The sequence below is a fragment of the Neoarius graeffei genome, chromosome 3 (genome assembly GCF_027579695.1).
Source record: "Neoarius graeffei isolate fNeoGra1 chromosome 3, fNeoGra1.pri, whole genome shotgun sequence".
In the NCBI taxonomy this organism is placed as follows: domain Eukaryota; kingdom Metazoa; phylum Chordata; class Actinopteri; order Siluriformes; family Ariidae; genus Neoarius; species Neoarius graeffei.
In genome coordinates, this window is record NC_083571.1 from 106,574,023 (window position 1) to 106,601,549 (window position 27,527).

General features: G+C 40.8%; 1 protein-coding gene across 2 annotated transcripts in view; it reads right to left on the minus strand.

Annotated features, from left to right (window-relative positions):
• gphnb (gephyrin b) overlaps nt 1–27,527 on the minus strand; it is a 412,308-nt gene that overhangs the window by 193,542 nt on the left and 191,239 nt on the right. For both annotated transcript variants that reach the window (XM_060916134.1, XM_060916133.1), the window contains exon 3: nt 1,481–1,538. In XM_060916134.1, the coding sequence (XP_060772117.1) occupies nt 1,481–1,538 (58 nt within the window). The remainder of the gene's footprint in view (nt 1–1,480; nt 1,539–27,527) is intronic.

The following is a 27,527-nucleotide window of genomic DNA, read 5'->3' on the forward strand; positions in this document are numbered from 1 at the left end:
TCCTCATGTTGTCTGAGGGAGTTTTTCCTTGCCACCGTTGCCACAGGCTTGCTCATTGGGGATAGATTAGGGATAAAATTAGCTCATGTTTTAAGTCGTTCAAAGTCTGTAAAGCTGCTTTGCGACAATGTTTAATGTTAAAAGCGCTGTACAAATAAACTTGACTTGACTGCAAAGTTAAAACCCAAAAACCTTCTTGTTGTGAGGCGATAGTGCTAACCACTGCACCACCATGTCATCCTGAGCCAGGAAACACACAAATTTAATTGAACTCTACCAATTCTTCCAAGAAGAGTGGTCAAATATTCAACCAGAATTTTTCAAGAAGCTTGTTGATGGCTATCAAAAACGTCTAGCCAAGGGACATTCTAGCTAAGGGACATTCAACCAAATATTAGGTGTGCTGGATATAAATTTTTGACCCTGTATGTACAATTTTAACCCTGTGTTGATTTCAGAAATCCCAAAATAAATTAAAACTTTTGCACCAAATTCTTGCATTATATTCTATTAAAGCTAGACGGCCTTTCAATTTCATAAAATCTGTGAAATTTAGTTCTCTCTGAAATTTGGTCATTGTGATATATATTTATTTCTGTAATAGCTCACAAAAAACAGGCCATTCTGTGGCTGGGAAGTTATTTAATTTGAGGGGATTCCCGAGCAAATGATATGCATGAAATCGCTCGCTTTGCGTAATCAAGCAGACAGAGGAAGTCCATGTGTGAATGCACAGGTTTACCTTCTTCTTCTACTTCTTTTTCTTCTTCTTTTGGGTTTTACAGCAGCTGGCATCCACAGTGTTGCATTACTGCCATCTACAGGTTTACCTTTGAGCGTGCACTGACAGTTCCATCATTCTGTCGCTAAACGAACAGCTGATCACACCGAGGTGCTCGCTGAGCGCCGATATTTATTAGTTTGGTCCTGCGTTTCCTTTCCTTCGCAACATAACGTCTTTTCTTCTCGCTTTCCGTTACTGTAGTCGGTCTTTCACGTTTCATTTGCACACTCACATCCTCTATTTTTCTCTCCTGTTTCAAATTTGTATCCCACAATGCCTTGCATAAACAGGGAAAGCCCACCACATCATGCATGACGTAGTATCTTGAATTGGGTCATGGTGAAGCAGGAAAAAATAGTGGAGAATTTCGGGCCACGTGGAGATAAATTCATTAATTGTTCTATTAAAAACTACGAATAAAATTGGAAGTCTGTGATTCAAATTCAGTAGCTTTCAGTCCACTAAACAAATATAATTGGGTGTCAGGGAAAATTATTTTTATGACCTACACTTGAAACATCTGAAAGGCAGTCTAGCTTTAAAGATGTATGTTGTACAATCATTCTGACACAGAAAAAGAACAGTTCAAAGAAATAATTGAAAACCCAATGATATTCATGTCCATGATGAGTGTATGTAAACCTCTGACTACAATCATACACACACACGCGCGCGCACACACACACACACACTCACCTTGATCTCATCGATTTCATCCGGGACTATTTTATAGGCTGAAATTGTTCCTCCGAGCCTGCACAAATAAATAAATAAATAAATAAATAAATAACAGCTCGTGTTTTAAGGTCAGGAACAGCAACAGGACAAACTCTAATAGCTATTTTAACACAGAAACTTCACATCATAGTTCCAGCAATTTTTACAAACCATTGAGCAGAAATAAAGCTGTGTCCTAAATTACAAACCATGACCTAAAACTTACAACAGCAGATGCATCAATCTGTTGTTATCTGTTGGAAGACCATCAAGATCATCGGAAACAACATACTGGCTCAGTGCTGTTATTTTCACACATCGTGCATTGTCTGTAACCAATTTTTCCACACTTACCAAAGCGCTAATCATGTTTTATCAGGTTACTTATATTGCAGGAAGATGCTGTAGAAAGTCCTCTTGACAGTTTCACAGAAGAAGAAGCTCACAGTTTTCGGTTTGCTTTGCTTTGAGTGCCATCATTAATGTCCAGATCACTGTCATTTCGTGTCATCTGTCTATTATTATTGCGTGATAATGTACACTAGACTTATATATATTCTATCCATATTCACTGGATATGAGCAATTGCATGCTCTGATTGGCTACTCTACTACTAGGATATCAGCTCATATACCGTGAGTAGAGAAAAACAAAATGGCAGAGCGCATCAAGTCAGATATATCATTTTGTTATCAAGTTTTTAAAAGAAACAGTTGGTTTGCCGACCACCAAAAAACCCTAAAGAAGAAAAAAAGAAAACGGAGGACCATCCCGGTGTCTGAAATCGCTCCCTACTCACTATATAGTGGACTATATACAGAGTTCGCCATTTTGTAGTGCTGTTCGAATGTATAGTAAGAATTATTACACCCTATATAGTGCACTCAAAGTATCCCACAATGCATCACGAAAGTAGTGTACAACCGATGGTCATTAACCAAGCAATATATCCTGTCATGCATTGCGGTCGCGTTGGAAAAAATCAAATCAAAAGCCTCAAGTTTGATTTAATAAAAGGCAGCGGCAAAGAAGCAAGAAAGTATTCAGCCTTGATTTAAAAGAACTGAAAGATGCAGGTACTTTGTATTTATTAACGTTGGAAATACGCTCAGTATAATATGGATTTATCACAAAAAGACATGCATGTATTTATTATTTTGAAAACCCACCAGCCAACTGATCTGGCACATTTTAATTGTGCAAAAGTAATGACGTACAGTAAATAACGGCGCGACGGACTAGTGTCCGAAAATGTTTTTCATTTTACCAATGAGCTCACTATATAGTCCTCTATATAGTAATTCCCTAAATAGTGAATAGGGAGTAGTGAACGAGTGAATGATTTCGGACACATGGCATGTTATTGGACCAACCGAGGATGAAATAAAAACTCTACTCAAAAACAAAATCTCCAAAATACAAAAAAAAGCAACAAAATATGGAATAAATGTATTTGATGGTAAGAACATATCTTTTTTTTATTTTACATGAATTATTATTATTGTTATTATTATTATAGCAGTTTTCCGAAATTGCTACTGTCATTTTTCTGGTTTGTTTACATTTGAAGCGGAAATGATTTTGTCGGAAGTTCTGGAGAAAGTTTTTATTTATCGAATTTGCAAAAAATAAAAATGCTCTGTTTCTCAAAATCCAGTGAATATGGATAGAATAAAACAGTTATTCCACTCAATGTCATCGTACATGGCTTATAGCCGACTTGGCGCTACGTGCCTCGTCGGCTATCACCTCATGTACGACTTGATTTTGTTGAATAACTATTAAATGTATATTATATATATATATTCTACCATCACATTTTTTATTCTTATTTTTTAATTTTTTATTCTATTTGTTACTCCCTCCCATTTCACTGCATGTCGTACTCTGTATCATTGTGTATGTGACAAATAAATTTGAATTTGATTTGACTTATGTCACATAGATTCACATGGTATCAGAGCAAATTTTATGAGTATGTGTAAATGAGCCTGCTATCGGTCTGATCACAAGACCACTGCTGGTATCGATTCATCCCTAATTACAAGTTATTATAATATACTCTTCCAAGAGTTTAATACACAGAATATGTTCTTAAATAGCTTTGCGCATGAGATGTTTTGGACTGAAGAGAAATTACGTTAATATTTGGTGGTGTGTATCTTTGTTCATGTAATTGCTTATGTAGACATACAGACAAGTAACAAATTGAAGGAATACCAGTGGCTCTGTGATGCTGTGGGGGCATTTATTTATTTTACTAGCATGGTTTGGGTCTACCTGTTTCCTTAGAGCAGGGGTTTTCAAAGTGTGGGAGAGTCAGCCCCCCCTCAGAGAGCAAATAAACAACAGCGCCCCCCCCCCCCCCCCCATAATTTTTATTGTTGCTATACTTAAATGTTCTATTCGTATTTAAAAAAAATGGCTGTTGTACACATTTTTATTTTTTTAAACATATGAGCTTTTTTAAAACCTCTTTTTTACACATTTAAACATCTGTGCTTTTTAAAACCTCTTTTTTTTTACACATTTTGAACATCTGTGCTTTTTTAAAACCTTTTTTTTTACACATTTTAAACATCTGCTTTTTAAAACCTTTTTTTTTTTTACACATTTTAAACATCTGTGCTTTTTTAAAACCTCCTTTTTACACATTTTAAACATCTGTGCTTTTTTAAAACCTTTTTTTTTTTACACATTTTAAACATCTGTGCTTTTTTAAAACCTCTTTTTTTTTTTACACATTTTAAACATCTGTGCTTTTTTAAAACCTCTTTTTTTTTTTTTACACATTTTAAACATCTGTGCTTTTTTAAAACATCTTTTTTACACATTTTAAACATCTGTGCTTTTTTTAAAACATCTCATAGCATCGTTAGCTAGCACCTCTTGGCAGACAACACACTGTGGCAGTGGAGCATCTTCAGATCCAGTCCATGAAAATCCAAACTTTAAATAATCGTGGTCATACGTCCTTCTTTTTTTGCTTGGCCCAGACTCTGTCTCCTCACTCACTGTAGCTTTAGGCACTAAAATGATCGATCCATTTTGTCTCTGGCAAAGGCTAGCTGAAGTTCGCTAAATGTCCGCAATAGTAACTTATTCTGGTTTATTTTTCCTCACGTTGCGCCCCCCCGAAGAACTCTGGCGCCCCCTAGGGGAGGCGCGCCCCACACTTTGAAAAGCCCTGCCTTAGAGGGATGAGTCACTGAAAATCAACACACAGTTCTACAAAGCGGGCGGCATGGTGGTGTAGTGGTTAGCGCTGTCGCCTCACAGCAAGAAGGTCCGGGTTCGAGCCCCGTGGCCGGCGAGGGCCTTTCTGTGTGGAGTTTGCATGTTCTCGCCGTGTCTGCGTGGGTTTCCTCCGGGTGCTCCGGTTTCCCCCACAGTCCAAAGACATGTAGGTTAGGTTAACTGGTGACTCTAAATTGACCGTAGGTGTGAATGTGAGTGTGAATGGTTGTCTGTGTCTATGTGTCAGCCCTGTGATGACCTGGCGACTTGTCCAGGGTGTACCCCGCCTTTCACCTGGCGCCCCCTAGGGGAGGCGCGCCCCACACTTTGAAAAGCCCTGCCTTAGAGGGATGAGTCACTGAAAATCAACACTGGGATAGGCTGGGATAGGCTCCAGCTTGCCTGCGACCCTATAGAACAGGATAAAGCGGCTAGAGATAATGAGATGAGATGAGTTCTACAAAGCTGACTCGATCACCTTTCTCCTACGATGAACCATTCTTATCCTGACAGGAGTGGCATCTTTCAGGATGACCCCGCCCATATCTCACTGAACGGTTTGACATGGATGAGAATGATGTCAATAATATGTTCTAGCCTCATCAAACAAATTAAACACTCATATGCAATGATGGAATGATGTGTTAGACAGCTCTCTGTACTACCATCATCAAAAACGTCACCCAACACATCTTTTGTTCGTGTGTGTGCGCGCCCGTACGCCCGTGCAAATGTGTCTGCTGTTTGTCATGTCGCCCTCTAGTGGCCTCATCACAGAGTGTGCTAAACTGAAGGACGCCTCCAGGGCTTAAGGTGTAGACAGGTCTTATATAAGGGCTCTTTTTTCTTTAGTGTGGACTATTTTAAGACACGGCTGCATTGTGTGCCCTTCTTCAGAGTCACACTGTGTTGCTTTTCATCGTTATATTGCCATTTTGATCTTGTCAGATTTTGAAGCTCACTGAAATAGGACAGAGATATTACTTTGTTATTTCTCTATTTTTTTCCCTGTCCACACACTTTCTTTTTCCTTACCCCCCTTCTTTTTCACTTTTTCTCTTTGTCATTTTAATCCCACCATCCCTTATTAGCTCATCCGGCTGACAGGTGATGAGTTTATGCTGTCGTGTTGTCCGTCCGACGTTGTCCACATTTCACGAAAATCGCTTCTTCTCTCTCAATTCTTCACTGATTTTTATTCTTTTTGGCAGGAAGGTAGGTCTGCCTGGGGTGCATATAGCCTCTACCCAAATTTGCAAAATTGCAATTAATAATGAAGATATGGAGTGATTAATCAATCCCTAATGAGCAGTTTCCACACAAATCGCTTCTTCTCCCTCAATTCTTCACCGATTTTGATTCTTCCTGGCATGAAGATAGGGCTACCTAGGGTGTATATCACTTCTATATACAGCTTGTATATAGTGTATACAGCTTGCAACATTTATTGCACAAGGTTGCCCACTTCAGATCGTTCCGTCTAGACTAGACAGGGCCGGAGTGAGCTACGCCGTCATTGACGGTCTCGTTTTATTTTTCACTTTCATCTTATTGTGAGCACTATACCCAGGTTTCAGAAAATACAAATTTAGTTATATTTTGTTATACCCTATGTAGTGAGCATATAGTACATAGCAAATAGAAAGCCATTCGGGAATTAACTTCACTTGAAAATCATAGAATTTGCGTACAAATCTGGTAGTGTAAAAAATATAAATTCATAAGTGTGGCAAGAGAAGATGACTGAGAAAATAAATGAAAACAAATCAAATCAATCAAATCAAGTTTATTTGTATAGCGCTTTTAACAATAAACATTGTCGCAAAGCAGCTTTACAGAATTTGAACGACTTAAAACATGAGCTAATTTTATCCCTAATCTATCTCTAATGAGCAAGCCTGTGGCGACGGTGGCAATGAAAAACTCCCTCAGACGACATGAGGAAGAAACCTCGAGAGGAACCAGACTCAAAAGGGAACCCATCCTCATTTGGGCAACAACAGACAGCCTGACTATAATATTAACAGTTTTAACAGGTGTAACCCTCAACTGTCCTCATGGGGCCGTCCTTCACAGGAGCGGTGCGATAAAACTCCGACCAGACACAGGGCACCAGGATGGATCAAGCAGGTCCGAGGGGCAGAAGAGGCCAGCATCTCAATCCCAGGATCAACATGTAACTCAGAGGGACAGATCAAATTTTGACTTTTGAAATCAAATCAAATTTTGACTTGCAAGTGACGTCAAAGCAAAATAGAAAGCTGGATGTCGGCCATGTTGGTGGAGATACAAATGCAGGATCAAGCGACATTCCATACAAAACATAGTCATGCGTGTGTAACTCTCTTCGTTTTTCTGCTGCTTTAAGTGTTCTTTTAGCTCTGCCGTATCTTTGTGCTGTATATGGTTGTGGTCACAACAGTACTCGTGATCGTGGCACGTTCCGATTTTTTAGAATTCCGTCCGCGATTCGGAAAGAGGGCGAGGAAACTCTGAGGCTTAGTACAGAGAAGAGACGAGGGGATCAGGACACTTCATCCAATGACCATTTCGTCCAATAGTTCAGACATTTTGTCCAAAGCCTTTTTCATACGCACTATCAATTATTTTATATTTCAGGTACTCCAGTGTTCGCGAATGAAAGCCCTGTGAGAGCACTGCTCCACGTCTAAAGATTTAACATGATCCAGCCGGCTTTAAAAATTAATAACTCGGCCAACGGAGCTCACAGCGAAGCCAAATTTTACAGGCACCTTCCTCTAAGCCTCCCCCTTTGAAAGAGCAACGTCTTGGGTCAGTAGGACTGCACTTCGGCCCGGGATTCGCGAACGAAGCCCCCGCGAGAGGGCTGCTCCACCCCTGAAGATTTAATATGATCCAGCCGGAAACATAGACATGCAAGCGAGCAGTCTGTAATGACAAGGGAGTGAACGTATCCCAGGGTCAGCAAGTGGCACGGGCCAACATGGTTACCCCCTTAGTACGCTCTTTAGTGTCGAAGCGCACATACTACGGCACTCATTTGCTTTACAAAAATGCGTCAAATTCCATTGAGAATGCCTCCTTTTTTCGAACAAACAAATACCTGAAATATAAAATTATTGATAGTGCATATGAAAAAGGCTTTGGATTAAATATCTTAACTATTGGACGAAAAGGCATGGGACGAGATGACGTATTCATACTCAATGGTCAGTAGAAGCGTCTTATCTTCAGAAAAGTCTGACTTTTTAAAAAAAATAAGGGTCAAAACCACACACATCTATCTTCACTCGATCGTTCAAATTGTGGTAACACTGAAAACATTCAGCCTTGTTTACAGACACGCTTTCAGCGGCTGCCATCCTATTTGCTTTGTATATCCGCCATCACGGCAGACGCTCATGACGTAGCACATTTTGATCACGTGGTTGCAAGTCATCTGTATGCTTTAAAGGAGAACTGAAGGCAAATTTTTTATTATCAAAATTCTATTAATCTGGGGGCATTGTCGCTCAGGTGGATAAGGCGCCATACCATAAATCTGGGGACCCAGGTTTGATTCCGACCCGAGGTCATTTCCCGATCCCTCCCCGTCTCTCTCTCCCGCTCATTTCCTGTCTCTACACTGTCCTATCCAATAAAGGTGAAAAAAGCCCCAAAAAAATCTTAAAAAAAAAAAATCTATTTATCTCATTTTATTAAATATAGGAATGCATTTTTGATCGCTATTTTGTCGCTGCTATAGCAAGTTATGAGTGTTTGAAATATGCTCTGTAATATATCAGTCTATATGTCAAAGCAACGGCCGTAAACGAGATTCGTTGAGACCTGTGCGAGACATCGTAGGACAAAAGTAAAATGTACAGCGGAAATCAAAGCGACCGACATCTGCCAACATTGTCAAAAGACGTGCGCCCTCTTTCGAATGCTGACGTAATCAAGCCGGAAGTTTTGTTTGTTTTGATAGCAATCAGGAAAGTTTGAAAAAAGTAGACAGTAATCATCATTTAAACTCGTTTTTGTGCAATATTTCGTTTGGAAAACAGTTTTCAAAATGGCGGCACTGACACCTGGCTGACACTTGACGTTTTGAAGTCTCGCCAAGTCTCGTGAAGATCGCGCAGATAAGCGACGCCTGCCGTGGACCAAACGAACTAAATTCAACACGGCTAAAAACCGAATAGGCCGATAAGTATAATATTTAATTGCAATTAGTTGCCAATACGAGTCACGATATAAGGTTACTAAAACCGAAAACGTAATTGAATAACACGTTAATTAAAAATAAAACAAGTTTAAAAATGACTTCAGTTCTCCTTTAAAGATTTTAGGATTTTTTTTGTTTTTTTTTACAAATTTTGGGAACTTTTGTGTGCTAACAGTGACTGCGCTTTGCACTGGGATGCATCATCCCACCCCGTCGCTATAAGAAATTATTTTCCTACAATAGCACATCCTGTCATGTTTTATTCCTGACTTAGCAAAGTTATACAACTGCACGAAAATATTTGACTACCTAGCAACAGCTGTTCTCCATCTACATTAGCCTAATGACGTTATCATTTGAGCCAGTTAGCTGAAAAAAAAACAACAACACTGAGTTAGTCACATTTATTTTTACGAAGATGTCTAATTCATTGGAGTAACAAGGTCTGAAGTAGTTTTTTTGTTTCTTTATTTTGAAGCATATAGATAAAAATAAAAATAGATAAAAGATTGCTAAGAAGTAAGCCTACTGAAGTCACCCTACAGAACCACAAATGATCCACAAATAATATCTGCTCAGAGGTGGTCCTGTGGTGGTACCTTTGCATTGCCAGATGTGTAGAATGACACTGACGCCCGTTCTACACACCTGCGCATTCCACATGCCATTTATTCCAAGACTTTTTGAACGGACACTATCTCTTCTGTTGTTCTTTCTTTCCTCTTTTTGCGTTGGCCCAGTTCTGTTTGTCCTTCACATACACCAGATGTGGCCTAGAAGTCCTGGTTGTTGTCCATGAAGAAAAGAGAGGGATAAAGAGTGAAAGAGGGAGGGAGGGAGGGAGGGAGGAGATGAGAGAGCACGATGAGGGAGCGGTGACGAGGGAGAAGGGCTGAGACAGTGAAAGCGAGAGAGACAGGGAGGTGAGAAGATGAGGTAGATAGGGAGAGAGGTGTGAAAGAGAGGGAGAGCTTGAGCCCCCCCTCCGTCTCTGTTGGTCGTACACACAGCTGTGGTACAGATGTGGATTCCTCCTGCCTTGGCTCTATAACAGCCCATCTGCTGCTATACCGCTTATTAATAATGCAGTGTGTGTGTGTGTATTGGAGGATTCAGCACGACTCACACACATAGGGAGACACGACCACACCTCCCTCTGTCCTTCCTCTTTTCCCCATGCTCCGTCTCTCTCCCTCTCTCTCTCTCTCTCTCTCTCACCTTCTTCTCTGTCCTTCTTTCTGTCTCGCCTTTTATCTCTTGCCCATCTCTCTCTGTCCATCTTCTCTCTTCCTCTTCTATTCTTTTTGTCTTCATCTTTATCTCTCTATCTAACAATTTTTAAAAAAATCTTGCTTACATCTATATCATCTTTACTCTTTCCATAAATATTGGACTACTTCTTTCTCCATTTCCTATTCTCATTCTCACTAACTCTTTCTACTTTCTACCCTCTCTCTCTCTCTCTCTCTCCCACAGAGAGACTTATGTCTGTCACCTGATTTTCCCTTGCATATTTTTAGTGTTGTTAATTTGTAAAATTCACAAAAGATGCTTTCACCAAATGCACTTGTGAGTTGGAGAGAAACGTGCTACCTGACCGCGCCCCACCCAATCCAAATTTCAGCACCCTCACACACCCCGTCAGAGTGGAACAAGCTGATTTAATGTGTTCTTCCAAATAACCTCCTGAAGATTCTGGAAGATCAGACAAAGGGAGTGGAATTGCTAAGAAAGTCACTCTGTGGAAGTGAATCATATTTATATTTACAGTACAATATATAAACCGTTATTCCACGAAATCGAGTCGTACATGAGCTGATAGCCGACGAGGCATGTAGCACCAAGTCGGCTATAAGCCATGTACGACGAGATTGAGTGGAATAACTGCTTTATTCTATCCACATTCACTGGATTTTGAGAAACAGAGCATTTTTATTTTTTGCAAATTCGAGAAACAAAAACTTTCTCCAAAACGACCGACAAAATCATTTCTGCTTAAGGCCTCTGCATGCTCTTGCGACAAGGCTTTCGCAGATAGCTTTTCGCAGACAGTTGTAATTTATCGTTGAGCGGGGAGTAATAGGCGTGCGCGATGTTATTCACTGCCACAACGCAAGGGGGCGTGAAGTCGCGAAATCGCTAGGAGTAGTTGGTGGGTGTGTTTAGTGGAGTGTTTATCCTCCGGTTACTTATAATGACTAGAACTGGAGTCGTATAGATGTACGTACTTCCTCACTTCCTTGATCAACCGCTCTTCGTGCTGCTCCATCTTCGCTCGTGTTTTTAAAAATGGCGGTCGTGAAAACAAACCAAACCGGGAAAGTAGGGAAGCGGAAGTGCGTGTACAGCGGATGTAGAGTGGACCAATCAGAGCCCTCTTGTCTGCGACGCTGTCTGCGAGGTTTCTGCGGTGGTCACAATTTTTGGGAGGTGCGTGCAGAGCGTCTGCGAAGTTGGGGGGGCTACGCAGACACTGTCTGCGACGCTATCTGCGAGGACTGGGTTGTCAGCATAAATTGGCCTTCAGAATGTAAACAAACCAGTGAAATGACAGTAGCATTTTATGAAAAATGCAATAATAATAATAATTCTTGAAAAAGAAAAAAAATCTTACCATCAAATACTTTTATTCCATATTTTGTTGCTTTGTTTGTTGTATTTTTTGGGTTTTATTTTTGAATAGAGTTTTTATTTCATCCTCAGTTGGTTCAGCAACACGCTCCGCCATTTTGTTTTTCTCTATTCATGGTACTGTATATGAGCTGATATCCTAGTAGTAGAGTAGCCAATCAGAGTGCGCGATTGCTCATGTCCAGTGAATGTGGATAGAATAAATATACTTATAATAGACAGTATATTTACTGTCTATTTACAACAACAAAGAGGTGACCGATGTTCAGGTCTTGGTAGCTACAAGTATTGCCATGATTAGCTAAGCCCTTAGAACACGAAGGACGCAGTTTGTGTCCAAATTTACATCTCTTTTTCTCCGCTGCATTGTATTCTCAGTCTTCACTGGAGCGTGGTGGAGCACATATCACATGAAACAGCATGACTTGACCTTTCCAATGATACTAATTGCTTGTCTATATGATGAAGTGTTGGAGAAAACTAATTTTGAATTTACATCAAATTTAATCATAGTTACAATCCACATGCAGCTCTTTATCCATCTCCACACCCCTTACTCTTGTTTGAATTACTCATGAACTCGTCATTGTATAGATATGAAACACACATCAGAAGAACAAGCGGAACCAGAGCTTTGTGATGATGCTAGTCACATTTGTTCAGTATTTGTACATACTGATGTAATCATGTGAAGAAAACAGATCAAACTTCTGAAAAGTAATAAGTTCTTCACCCAATTTCACACTCCTGATTCTCTGTTGAATAAGTCACAAAGTCCCTATCACTTCACAATGGACCTGATATTCCAGAAAAACTCCCAAAAGCAATTATGAAACGCTATCTCTACTGTCTACAATCTCTATGGGAGGATGCATATGGTAGGATCCTGTTTAGTCGTATTACAAGCTGGAATTAAAATGAAATTTTGGAGGGTGAGCACCATTTGATTTACACAACATGCCTACAACTTTAAAGGTGCAAATTGTTATTTTCTTGTGACACAAACAATAATTAAGATGAAAAAACAGAAATCTGGAGTGTGCAGAGGTATTCACCCCCCAAAGTCAATACTTTGTAGAGCCACCTTTTGCTGCAATTCCAGCTGCAAGTCTCTTGGGGTATGTCTCTATTAGCTTAGCATATCTAGCCAGTGGGATTTTTGCCAATTATTCAAGGCAAAACTGTTCCAACTCCTTCAAGTTAGATGGGTTGTGCTGGTGTACAGCAATCTTCAAGTTATGCCACAGATTCTCAATTGGATTTAGGTCTGGGCTTTGATTAGGCCATTCCAAGACATTTAAATGTTTCCCTTTAAACCACTCCAGTGTAGCTTTAGCTTTATGTTTATGGTCATTGTCCTGCTGGAACATGAACCTTCATCCCAGTCTCAAACCTCTGGCCGACTCAAACAGGTTTTCCTCCAGAATTGCCCTGTATTTAGTGCCATCCATCTTTCCTTCAGTCCAGACCAGCTTTCCTGTCCCTGCAGATGAAAAATATCCCCACAGCATGATGCTGCCACCACCATGCTTCACTGTAGGAATGGTGTTCTCAGGGTGTTGGGTTTGCTCCGCACATGCCATTTCCCATGATGGCTAAAAAGATCAATTTTAATCTCATTTGACCAGAGAATCTTCTTCCATGTGCTCGGGGAGTCTGCCACATGCTGTTGGGCAAACTCCAAACGTGTTTTCTGAAGCAATGGCTTTTTTTCTGTCCACTCTTCCATAAAGCCTCACTCTGTGAAGTGTACGGCTTAAAGTGGTCCTATGGACAGATACTCCCATCTCCACTGTGGATCTTTGCAGCTCCTTCAGTGTATCTTTGGTGTCTTTGTTGCATCTCTGATTAATGCCCTCCTTGCCCGGTTTGTGAGTTTTGGTGGGTGGCCTTCTCTTGTCAGGTTTGTAGTGGTGCCATATTCTTTCCATTTTGCTATAATGGATTTAATGGTGTATTGTGGGATATTCAAAGTTAGGGATTTTTTTTTTTTTTTAATAACCCAACCCTGATCTATACTTCTCCACAACTTTGTCTCTGACCTGTTTGGAGGCTCCTTGGTTCTCATGTTGCTTGCTTAGTAGTGTTGCAGAGTCAGGGTCCTTCCAGATTTATACAGACATCATGTGACAGATCATGTGACACTTTGACTGCACACAGGTGGCTCTAATTAACTAATTATGTGACTTGTGAAGTGAATTGGTTGGACCAGCTCTTATTTAGGGGTTTCATATGAAAGGGGGTGAATACCTATGCACACTCCAGATTTCTGTTTTTTTTTTTCATCTTAATTATTGTTTGTGTCACAATAAAACAACAATTTTCACCTTTAAAGTTGTAGGCATGTTGTGTAAATCAAATGGTGCTCACCCTCCAAAAATCCATTTTAATTCCAGCTTGTAATGCGACAAAACAGGACAAACACCAAGGGGGATGAATACTTCTGCAAGACACTGTACATACGAAAACATAACAATTTCATAGGATGCAATCTTTTCCTTCCCTTGACATTAATGCTCATATACAAATAACGTGCAAGTATTATCATGTCAAATGATGGAAAATCTGGACAGCCTGGACTGTTCTGAAAAACAAAACCAAAAAAAAAAAACAAACCCCAAAAACACATACACAGCTAGCCCTTACAATGACCAAGATAAGAGCTTAAAAGTAAAGGTAGTGAAATTACCCCGAAAATAGCCTAGGGATCATAAGGTTAACGACATCTTTAGTAGCATGAAAGCATCTGACCCATTTTCAAAATAATGCAGCTTTTCCAGCAACAAAGCTACTTTTTCACTGAGTTCCTTTAACTCTTTTCACATAATCAGTGCAATGTTACTTTTGAATAAAAAACAAAAACAAAAACCCTGCTATGTGCAAACTATTGCATCTGTCAGGAACTGAATTCTGTATTTCTAATTAGTGTATAATGCACACTCGGGTGCGCCTCAGGTGTCTGGAGAATAACAGGATTATGCTACAGCTAAAGAGGATGCGTTCTCCGAGTAATGAAAACGAGAGGATTGAACATACATGGCCATATTTATCAAGGTTTATGATTCACATGGTAATGGATACAGATTTATTTGTGATCTATGCAAACTGAAAAGAAAATACTATCAAAATCCAGTAGTCAAAGACGCATATAAAGATGGATTTTATTTTTTGTTATTGTTGTTGATTACCGAGCTGGTTAAAGTTACAAGTGTGATCAGGAATGATAGTGTTAAGTGTTGAGTATTTTCTATTGAATGAATGCAGGGTTCTCCAGAAAATCTGAAGTAGCCAGTTAAATAAAAGTAGTAGGCGCCTCTGAATTTGCGGTGCTACAGTGCACCAAAAGCATGCTAATGCTAGGGGGGTCTGGGGGCATGACCCCTCCAGACATTTTGAAACATACATCCTTCTGGTGCGTTCTCAGCTAATACATGACTAACCACTTCCCTCTAAAATACTTGCAAAATTTGTATGAAATTTCCCTCCAGATGTGTGTGTGCTTGGATTTTTCAGTTCCCCTCTGTAGTACGCTGCCTGGCCCTGTAACATAACTACATGGTGAGTTTATTTGGTGCATGTGTAATGGACTTGATGTGCTTCTGGTGTGGTATTGTGCATTGTATAGTTTTAATTTCAGCATAAATATTTGCACACAATTAGTTATTTGCACTTGCAGTTTATAAGCATGAAGCCTTAGCTAAGGGACCAAACACCTCTACAGGAACTTCAGGACTCCGGGTAGCTTCTGGATATGAAAATAACAATTTTTAGATATGAAAATATTAATTACGATTTATATGTACAAACCTGAAGAAAACATGGACTTTATATTTATTTGCCCACGGAAGGTTTTAGTTTCTTCTTCGGTAGCATTTTGTGAAAACCCACTGAAATCGTTTGTAACAACCACCAACTGCGTCTTTACCATCTGCTACGGCGTGGTCACGTGGTCCGGCTCAGCCAATCAGAGCGTGAGAATCGATCAACAAAAATGACGTTGCTTCCAGTTGTGGTAGACCTGGATCGAAGATAATTTCATGATGAGATAATTGGATTTGCAGCAGATTATGGACAGCAGAAATGATATAAATCGCTTGAACATTGAAAGGCAAGCATTTATTTAGTTATTTTTTTCTGGGCTCAAGTAGCCGGGGCAGACCGTCTGTGTAAGGGGAGAAAACCGCTGGTCGCTGGTGCTTGTGGGCATCTCTGTAAATGTGATGAAGCAATGAGTTATCAAAATAACTAACTGTTTTGACAGAACATGACAGTTGACCTCATATGTTTAAGCTAGCATCAGCCAGTATGAACTAAGTACAGTGGTGCTTGAAAGTTTGTGAACACTTTAGAATTTTCTATATTTCTGCATAAATATGACCTAAAACATCATCAGATTTTCACACAAGTCCTGAAAGTAGATAAAGAGAATCTAGTTAAACAAATGAGACAAAAGTATTATACTTGGTCATTTATTTATTGAGGAAAATGATCCCATATTACATATCTGTGAGTGGCAAAAGTATGTGAACCACTTGGATTAGCAGTTAATTGGAAGGTGAAATTAGAGTCAGGTGTTTTCAATCAATGGGATGACAATCAGGTGTGAGTGGGCACCCTGTTTTATTTAAAGAACAGGGATCTATCAAAGTCTGATCTTCACAACACGTTTGTGGAAGTGTATCATGGCACGAACAAAGGAGATTTCTGAGGACCTCAGAAAAAGCATTGTTGATGCCCATCAGGCTGGAAAAGGGTACAAAACCATCTCTAAAGAGTTTGGACTCCACCAATCCACAGTCAGACAGATTGTGTACAAATGGAGGAAATTCAAGACCATTGTTACCCTCCCCAGGAGTGGTCAACCAACAAAGATCACTCCAAGAGCAAGGCGTGTAATAGTTGGTGAGGTCACAAAGGACCCCAGGGTAACTTCTAAGCAACTGAAGGCCTCTCTCACATAGGCTAATGTTAATATTCATGCGTCCACCATCAGGAGAACACTGAATAACAATGGTGTGCATGGCAGGGTTGCAAGGAGAAAGCCACTGATCTACAAAAAGAACATTGCTGCTCGTCTGCAGTTTGCTAAAGATCACGTGGACAAGCCAGAAGGTTATTGGAAAAATGTTTTGTGAACGGATGAGACCAAAATAGAAATTTTTGGTTTAAATGAGAAGCGTTATGTTTGGAGAAAGGAAAACACTGCATTCCAGCATAAGAATCTTATCCCATATGTGAAACATTGTGGTGGTAGTGTCATGGTTTGGGCCCATTTTGCTGCATCTGGGCCAGGACGGCTTGCCATCATTGATGGAACAATGAATTCTGAATTATACCAGTGAATTCTAAAGAAAAATGTCAGGACATCTGTCCATGAGCTGAATCTCAAGAGAAGGTGGGTCATGCAGCAAGACAACGACCCTAAGTACACAAGTCATTCGACCAAAGAATGGTTAAAGAAGAATAAAGTTAATGTTTTGGAATGGCCAAGTCAAAGTCCTGACCTTAATCCAACCAAAATGTTGTGGAAGGACCTGAAGCGAGCAGTTCATGTGAGGAAACCCACCAACATACCAGAGTTGAAGCTGTTCTATACAGAGTAATGGGCTAAAATTCCTCCAAGCCGGTGTGCAGGACTGATCAACAGTTATCGGAAATGTTTAGTTGCAGTTATTGCTGCACAAGGGGGTCACACCAGATACTGAAAGCAAAGGTTCACATACTTTTGCCACTCACAGATATGTAATATTGGTTCATTTTCCTCAATAAATAAATGACCAAGTATAATATTTTTGTCTCATTTGTTTAACTGGGTTCTCTTTATCTACTTTTAGGACTTGGGTGAAAATCTGATGATGTTTTAGGTCATATTTATGCAGAAATATAGAAAATTCTAAAGCGTTCACAAAATTTCAAGCACCACTATAATAACAAAAATAATTATTTCTATTGCAGCAGACACCCAAACATAACCATTTCATTCAGTCTTATCTGGATTATTTTATGTCCATTAATATTAAGTCGCTCCCACACCATGAACCGGTCTTCCCAGGCAGTCTCCTGTCCCAGTACTAACCAGCTCTTGAGGCGCATGGATGCAGTGCTGATCTCCGTTTCTAGGACCCTCAGCCTCTTGTATATTACATAGCTAGGGTTACAGTTGGGGGTTAGTCCTCTGGTAACTTCAAGAGTTTGACTCCTTATTCACATCTGTATTGCAGTGTGCCTTGCCCTATGACAGTAGGTACCATTTTATGATGGTCTTTGGTATGTCCCGACCGCGAGCAGAACTCACAATCTCCCGGTCAAGAGGCAGACACGCTAACGACGAGGCAAACTCGCAGTTATTTGAACCCGCACCTCCAGAGGAGACTTCGCCATAAATGCAGTGCCTTAGACCACTCTACCACCCTAACACTCCATTAATAGTAAATAGCTACATATTTTTACAAACAAACATAACCAAGTGTAGTTGAGAGAGACCGACCCCTCTGTTTTTTTATTATTATTATTTATTTATTTTTATTTCTTGGGCGCCACGGTGGTGTAGTGGTTAGCACTGTCGCCTCACAACAAGAAGGTCCTGGGTTTGAGCCCAGCGGCCAACAAGGGCCTTCCTGTGTGGAGTTTGCATGTTCTCCCCGTGTCCGCGTGGGTTTCCCCCACAGTCCAAAGGCATGCAGGTTAGGTTAATTGGTGGCTCTAAATTGACCGTAGATGTGAATGGTTGTTTGTCTCTATGTGTCAGCCCTGAAATGACCTGGCGACTTGTCCAGGGTGTACCCCGCCTTTCGCCCATAGTCAGCTGGGATAGGTTCCAGCTTGCCTGTGATCCTGTAGAACAGGATAAAGCAGCTACAGATGATGGATGTTTATTTTTTGGATTGCTGGTTTATAGTTAAGTAAATCAAATATCCCAGATAGCACACCTCCATCGGCCCAACGTTGGCCCACTGTCAGCTGCAATGATGGTCCATCAGAGGTATGACCAGCGGGCCTTCGTTGGGCCATTGTTGGCAAGCCAATAAAGGGAAAAAAAACCCTGAGATCTCGTTACTCTCACATGTCCTGCCACCCGCAAGCCGCTGGTGGTCCGATAACGGACCACCAGATGTGTTTTCTGCTCGCTGTCGCTAGCAGGCCGTCGGATTCTGAAAATATTCTGCAGATTCTGAAAATAAAAAGTTACAATACTACCCTGCTGTTGTTATAGTTGAATAATCTTTAGAATAAAAAATATGAGAACAGTTAAAGTGAATATCTGCAAATTTTTTTTCCTTTATCGGCTAGCCGACGTCAGCCCGACAATGGCTCGCTAGTCAAACCTCTGATGGACCGTTGGCACAGCTGATGGTGGACCAACATAGGTATGCTATCTGGGATGTTTCTTTCTGGTTTACAAACAGGAAAGTAAAATCGATTTGTTATGGCATATCCTTTACAAATCATGTACATTTTTTTCTCTAATAAAGTAACGACGTAATCAATGAAAATTCACAGGTGATATTTCAGTTAAGTTTGATGACATATCTTCAGTGCAGTGAGCTGCTTTTTGTTAGTGGCTTGTAGTGTAGCTAGATACTTTATCAAACTAGAAGGGCACTTGGTAGAGTGCATATCTCCACCAAGCCACATTTTATCAACATCAAAATAAAACTACTTGAACCAAGGATAATACTAAAGCTGTACACCAAATTTAATCAAAATCTGTTCACTACTTTTTGAGTTATGTTGGAAACAGGCAAAAACATTTTTTTGGATATCTGGATTTGCATCAAAATCTAATCAATTGTTCTTTAGCCCATGGACCACCTTTCTTCCAAATTTCATCAAAATCCGTTCATTATTCTTTGAGCTACGTTGGGAACAGACAGACAAATAACCAACCAACCAAACAAATGGATGCGAAAACATAACCTCTTCCAACAAAGTTTGGTTGTAATTTAGCCATTTTAAATCATGAATAACTTGTAGCTTCCCCCAAACTGGTGGTAACACTGTTCCTCGCTTTGCTGATGAATGAAATGATGTAGCATTTATGAACACTGCTCTACTGGGCTGATGGAGCTGGAGCTGAACCTGCTGAGCTTCGCTCTCTCTGCATCTGGATCCTGGACTTCCTGACTGAACAGACTGACAGACTGTTCAGATCAGACGCAACACCTCCAGCTGTGTTGTGAATGAATGTGCTAAGTGAGCACCGTTCATTGAACATACTCATATTTTTGGTGAATGGTGAACTGAACAAATCAGTTTGCAACTAATGAGTGTGAATGTGAGCGTCGTTCATTCTGGTGAGTGTGAATGATGGTCACGCACCAGAAGGTCCCTACCAGAAGGAGGTGGTAAGCCACTAAAAAGCTCTTTGCTAACCACCAGAAAACATTAGTAGTAGAAGAAGAAGAAAGACAACCATGTTTTATGGCAGCCCCAGAGGAATTACATTGTAAACCGATATTTTTCTTTAGCAGAGGTGGACAAAGTACCCAACTTCATTACTTAAGTCAAAGTACAGATCCCACTGGTCAAATGTGACTCCGATACAAGTGAAAGTTGTACAGTCAAATTTTTACTTAAGTTAAAGTACTGAAGTACTTGCTTTTAAAAATACTTAAGTATTAAAAGTACATTTTCTGTCAACGCATTGTTGTATTATTGCTACAACGCTTACAAAACCTAATGCCTCTGAAGCAACCTACTGGATTTACTGACTAACTTGTAGAACCCGTAAAATAAACGCCTGGTAGAGCATTACAAAATGAAACAACTGAATTGACAAAAAAGATCCATTGTCCACAAAGCAGCATGGTAATGTTCTGATACAGCTCTGGCAGTGTCAGAATCATCGAGAAGATGCTAGCTAGTTTTTCTCTTTGGCTACTGATAAAAAATATGTAGTAGCTATAGTAATTATGCAAGGTCACAAAAGCTACAATGTTAACATTACCAAAGACAGAAATGTGAATTCACTAAATTAATGCATTCTATGACATCATAATGGTTTACTGTTAAGCTAGCTAGTCAGTGAAGCTCCTGACACGCTAGCAAATGCTTCTCAAATTCTAAATCATATTGGGTCGCTAACGTTACTAGAAAGAAAGGTTTCTACATTCTGTTTATTTGGCAAGATTATGCTAAAACATTTCTGAAAGGGGGCGGCACGGTGGTGTAGTGGTTAGCGCTGTCGCCTCATAGCAAGAAGGTCCGGGTTCGAGCTCCGTGGCCGGCGAGGGCCTTTCTGTGCGGAGTTTGCATGTTCTCCCCGTGTCCGCGTGGGTTTCCTCCGGGTGTTCCGGTTTCCCCCACAGTCCAAAGACATGCAGGTTAGGTTAACTGGCGACTCTAAATTGACCGTAGGTGTGAATATGAGTGTGAATGGTTGTCTGTGTCTATGGTGGGGTTTACATTAGACCGTATCAGCGGATCATCAGATTAACGTTTTTAAAACGATTAGTGTGCACACAGCAACACCAATACACGATTCGCGTGCACACAGCAACGCCAATACACGGATACGCTCGGCTCCGCAGGCATCCTGCGCTCCAAATCACTCCGCCCTGAACAGCGAGTGCCCTCTGGAGGGTGCGCACTCCGGCCCTGCGCAGCTCACAGAGCGCGCGAGTGGAGCGCACGAGCAGTGATTTGGGACTGAGCCGCCGTGTGTGTGATCTCAGTGCATATCGGGCATGCGCGTCACTTACCACTTGCAAGTGGAAGGATGGCAAGCCTAAAGACAATCATAACTACACAATGGGCAGTATTTGCATCAGTATTTGCAGTATTTTCATACTTTTATACCCTTTAATGAAAGGTGATACAAGGCGGAAGTCCGCGCCGTTTTTAAGCAGTCGCGTCACATGACCAACGCCAGCGAATCAGGAAGGTGGATGTCACAGTGACATTGTCCAATGACGACGCCAGCTAGAGCTCAGCACAGCGTATCCGCGTATTCTCAATGTTTACACAGCACCGGACCAGACACGATCTGGATTGAATACGTGGACCCTGGCGGATTCCTGTTTCCCGGCGTTTCCAGGCGTTTTAATGTAAACGGACAGTGCATCCGTGAAGAAAACGAAACAGATACGGTCTAATGTAAACTTGGCCTATGTGTCAGCCCTGTGATGACCTGGCGACTTGTCCAGGGTGTACCCCGCCTTTCGCCCGTAGTCAGCTGGGATAGGCTCCAGCTTGCCTGCGACCCTGTAGAACAGGATAAAGCGGCTAGAGATAATGAGATGAGATGAGATTTCTGAAAGGACTTCAGATAAGTTAACATTATTCATGTTAGCATAACTCTGTTTTTACATGCTAACTAACGGTGTCCAAGTTAACTAGCTATGTGTTAATGTTAGCCGTGGACAAGGCTATGGTAACTTGGCAGGAAAATCCATAGAAAGTCATTTGACTAACCAGACTGCATAGCTATTGCAACGTTATCGCTAGCTCTAAAAACACAGACAACTTTGTTGCAAGCTTTCTCTTGGAATAAAACGTTTATATACCTCAATATGCTTCCGCAGGTTGGACGGCGAGTTTTTGTAGGCTGTGATGTGGTTCGTTTTAGGTAAATAAAGCAAACATTTAAAACGAAACGACTCTTTAATCCTTTCAGAAAACTGAAACATGGGTTCTAGGTATGGCCATGGGGGTATGCGTTCTCCAGAAGAACCGCCTCCTTCCGTTTTGCCATCAACTCATCGTGTTCAAATAATGCTGCGGAGAAATCACTGAAGTTGATTTTATACAGTCTATGGACGAGATGTGACCCTAGTGATTACTGATCGGCTATCTCAGTGAAAAAATCAATCACGTTTAGAAGAGAAAAGAAAAAAATCTACTTTCAAAGCCGCTTCATAGTAACGACTAACAAGGACCTTGATAGAAATGTAGTGGAGTAAAAATATGATATTTGTCTTTCAAATGTAGTGAAGTTAAAGTCATAAGTTTCCAAAAAAAATACTCAAGTAAAGTACAGATACTCAAAAAGTGTACTTAAGTACAGTACTCAAGTAAATGTACTTTGTTACTGTCCACCTCTGGTTTTTAGTTGTCCTGCTTTATAATACATTATATCGGGACTTGACCTTAAACTTTCCAACTGATTCAATTCATCTTAAAATCTACTCTCTGTTAAAAGACACCTTAAGAAGAACATAACTTTTGGAGTTTTGAAAAAAATCTTTTATGGTTGCAGAGATACGGTGATTTTAGTAAAAATCTCATCTCATCTCATTATCTCTAGACGCTTTATCCTGTTCTACAGGGTCGCAGGCAAGCTGGAGCCTATCCCAGCTGACTACGGGCGAAAGGCGGGGTACACCCTGGACAAGTCGCCAGGTCATCACAGGGCTGACACATAGACACAGACAACCATTCACACTCACATTCACACCTACGGTCAATTTAGAGTCACCAGTTAACCTAACCTGCATGTCTTTGGACTGTGGGGGAAACCGGAGCACCCGGAGGAAACCCACGCGGACACGGGGAGAACATGCAAACTCCACACAGAAAGGCCCTCGCCAGCCACGGGGCTCGAACCCGGATCTTCTTGCTGTGAGGCGACAGCACTAACTACTACACCACCGTGCCGCCAATAAATAATGTGCACTAGTTCATTTTAATCTGTGTGAACTGAACTTTGAGCTAGGTCTTGTGAAGTGTGAACTTGCACAACACTGACCTCCAGCACCATCGTCTCACAGGATTGTGTGCTCAGCTCATTGCTGATGCCTGACAGCTCAAATTTCATCACCAAGTTTCACCGTAGTGGAGTTCATCAGTAACAATGAGACAGTGCAGAGGTGGAGCACCTAGTGGACTGGTGTCAGCTCAACAATCTTTCTCTTAATGTTGACAAGACAAAGGAGGTGACTGTAGACTTTAGGAATTATTCCCCACTGCTCATCCATGGCTCTCTGGTGGAGACGGTGACAAACTGCAAGTTTCTAGGACTGCACGTCTGATGACTTTGTCTGGTCTCACAGTCTCATGTCCCACTTCTTGCCGACTGAAGAGAGGTAGACTCCCCCTCCCTGTCCTTACCACATTCTACAGAGGAGACATTGAGAGTCTCCTGACTAGCTGCATCACTGCCTGGGACAGGAACTCGAACATATCAAACTGTAAGGCACTGCAGTGGATAGTGAAATCATCAGACAACAACTCTAGGGGTGTCTGTGCCTCCGAGACAGGGCGTGAACCACAAGTATTGCCTAAGTAAGGTTACAACATGTTGTGGTGGACACCTCCCACCCCTCCCATAAACTCTTTTTCCCTCTGCCATCTTGCAGAAGATACCAAAATTTCCAACCAGATTCCAGAACAGCTGTCATGAGCTTTAATAGCCAAATACGTACCTCCCAGAATGCAGCTGAATGACTTATACTGGTTTTTACCTCTGTCCGTCCATCCATATCTCTGTCCATACAAAACACTCTTTTTCTCAGGAACCACAAATCATAGCCACTTGGTACCAAACTTCAGCTTGGGGTTCTATACTGTGTATACCGTTTTCAGGTCTGTTGCACATCGACTTCCTGTTTACCGACTGGATGTATTTACTTAACATTGAGTTACAAAATTTCTGTAGCACTTTTCTCAGCAACTACAAATCACAACTGCTTGATATTTAGTACCAAGCTTCAGCTTGGGGTTCTATACCATGTATACCGTTTTCAGGTCTGTCGTACATCAACGTCCTGTCTACTGACTGGATGTATTTACTTAACATATAGCATGGATTTACAAAATTTCTGTAACACTTTTCTCAGCAACTACAAATCACAACTGCTTGATATTTAGTACCAAGCTTCAGCTTGGGGTTCTATACCATGTATACCATTTTCAGGTCTGTCACACATTGATTTCCTGTTTACTGACTGAATGTATTTACGAAACATATAGCGTGGATTTACAACATTTTCACAACATTTTTCTCAGCAACTACAAATCACAGCTGCTTGATATTTGGTACCAAGCTTCAGCTTGGGGTTCTATATCGTGTATACCGTTTTCAGGTCTGTCATGCATCGACTTCCTGTTTACTGACTGAATGTATTTATGAAACATATAGGGTGGATTTTTACGTTATTTCAAGAAGCAAAATGCTATTTCAAAATGTCAGTTTACCAGGATGCTGTTTGAAATCCCTGGGGAGAGACACTGCTCTTTACTTACTTGTTTCAGGGTTCATTATTTGTTGAAGTCAACATTCATAATAAGTGTCCAATTCCTTCGATTGCTTGCGTTCTGATATAAGCGAGAGCAGGGGGATACATAAGTGAGCAGTAGCTCACAGTTGATCTTGGTTTTTTTCCCCCCAAAATCACCAAGTTCTCTCACACCACCCCATTGTGCTGCTATCTCCATTGGATTCCTGTAGCTGCCACTGATGCTTGCTTACAAAGACAGACCATAGCCCACCTACATTAGAGCACTTCCTCTGATCCTCTAGCACTGTTCGAGTGGACCCACCATCTCTCAGGACACAAGGAAGACATGTATCTCAGCTCTTGTCTTTTTCTGGCACCCAGGGGGTGGAATGAACATCCACTGTCTGCCCAAACAGCTGAGTCACAGGCTGTCTTTAAACCAAAAACGAAATACCTACCTTGTCAACAAGCTCTTAAATTAGCATTTTGTTATTTATTAAAAAAAATCCTTGTCTTGTGGGGTTTTTTTTTTTCATACTAACCTCCTCCACAGAGTTTTCGATTGATGGTACCTTTAGTTTCTGACTTAGTGAACTAGCATGAGAATGTGTTTTTGACAGAGACTACAAAGCACTTCTGTAACCTCTGGATAAGGGCATCTACCAAATACAGACAAGTCAAAAGTTTGGACACATCTTCTACTTCAATGTTTTTTCTTTAGTTTTATTCATTAAAACACACTTCTTCATGTCTTAAAGTCATGACGGATGTCGTTTCTCTTTACTTAGTTGAGCGGTTCTTGACATAATATGGATTACTACAGTTGTGGACTAGGGCTATTTATCATAAGGCATATTTATTATTTACTATTTACTGTTTGATCCCAAACGCATTAAGAAGGAAGAAACTCATCCACAAATTAACTTTTGACGAGGCACACATGTTAATTGAAAAGCATTCCAGGTGACTACCTCATGAAGCTGGGTAAGATAACGCCACTAGTGTGCAAAGCGTCATCAAAGTAAACGCTGACTGCTTCGAAGAATCTAAAATACAAAACATACTTTGTTGTTTTTTTAACACTTTTTTTTTGTTAACCACATAATTCCATATCGGTTACATCTGTCATAGTTTTGGGCGGCACGGTGGTGTAGTGGTTAGCACAATTGCTTCACAGCAAGAAGGTCCTGGGTTTGAGCCCAGCGGCTGACGAGGGCCTTTCTCTATGGAGTTTGCATGTTCTCCCCGTGTCCGCGTGGGTTTCCTCCGGGTGCTCCGGTTTCCCCCACAGTCCAAAGACATGCAGGTTAGGTTAACTGGTGGCTCTAAATTGACCGTAGGTGTGAATGTGAGTGTGAATGGTTGTCTGTGTCTATGTGTCAGCCCTGTGATGACCTGGCGACTTGTCCAGGGTGTACCCCGCCTTTCGCCCGTAGTCAGCTGGGATAGGCTCCAGCTTGCCTGCGACCCTGCACAGGATAAGCAGTTACAGATAATGGATGGATGGATGTCATAGTTTTGATATCTTCAGTATTGTCTGACAGTGTAGAAAATAGTCAAAATACAGAAAACCTTATGAATGAGTAGGCGTGTCCAAACTTTTGACTAGTCTTGTTGATTAAACGTGAGTGTCCCTCAGAATCCAAAGGGCACAAACCCAATCACCATGCACTAGTCACTTTAAAAAGTAGCCATCCCATCTGGAGAACTATTAAGTAAGGGATAATGTACAGAGAGCCAGACATTATTCCAAATTAAACCCTAACAGGTTGGTTACTAGTGTCCATGATGACATTCATGTCTGTGTACGTAAACCGAACACAGCTACATACGATGTGGGATTATTTCAACTGGTTATTTCATAGATGGTAAAATATGGTATGATCTTTTCAGACTCATGCACGAAATGAGTCCATGAAAAATAACAGACATAACTGATATGAACTGGACTAAAATCCCAAAGATACTCCAGTGATAATCACATTACCAACTTCCCTATGGAAAGAGATTTAAAATCTCTTATACTATCTGTATTTATCACTTGTCATTACAAGATGAAAAAGAGAGTGGCTGTGAAGAAAAAGAGTGCATTTTAATCAGTATATTGAGCAACCGAGCAGAGATTTTTTTTTTTAAGCTAAAAAGAGCCAGGATGCCTTGGATTGGCTGCTGAGGTTAAAGGAGAACTGAAGTCATTTTTAAACTTGCTTTATTTCTTAATTAACATGTTATTCAATTACGTTTTCGGTTTTAGTAACCTTATATCTCATATTGGCAACTAATTGCAATTAAATATTATACTTATCGGCATATTCGGTTTTTAGCCGTGTTGAATTTAGTTCGTTTGGTCCACGGCAGGTGTCGCTTATCCGCGCGATCTTCACGAGACTTGTGCGAGACTTCGAAACGTGAAGCGTCAGCCAGGTGTCAGTGCTACCATTTTGAAACTGTTTTCCAAATGAAATATTGCACAAAAACGAGTTTAAATGACGATTACTGCCTACTTTTTTCAAACTTTCCTGATTGCTATCAAAACAAACAAAACTTCCGGCTTGATTACGTCAGCATTCGAAAGAGGGCGCGCGCGTCTTTTGACAACGTTGGCAGATGTCGGTCACTTTGATTTCCGCTGTACATTTTACTTCCGTCTTACGATGTCTCGCACAGGTCTCAACGAATCTCGTTTACGGCCATTGCTTTGACATATGGACTGATATATTACGTGGTATATTTCAAACACACATAACTTGCTATAGCAGTGACAAAATAGCTATCAGAATGCATTCTTATATTTAATAAAATGAGATAAATA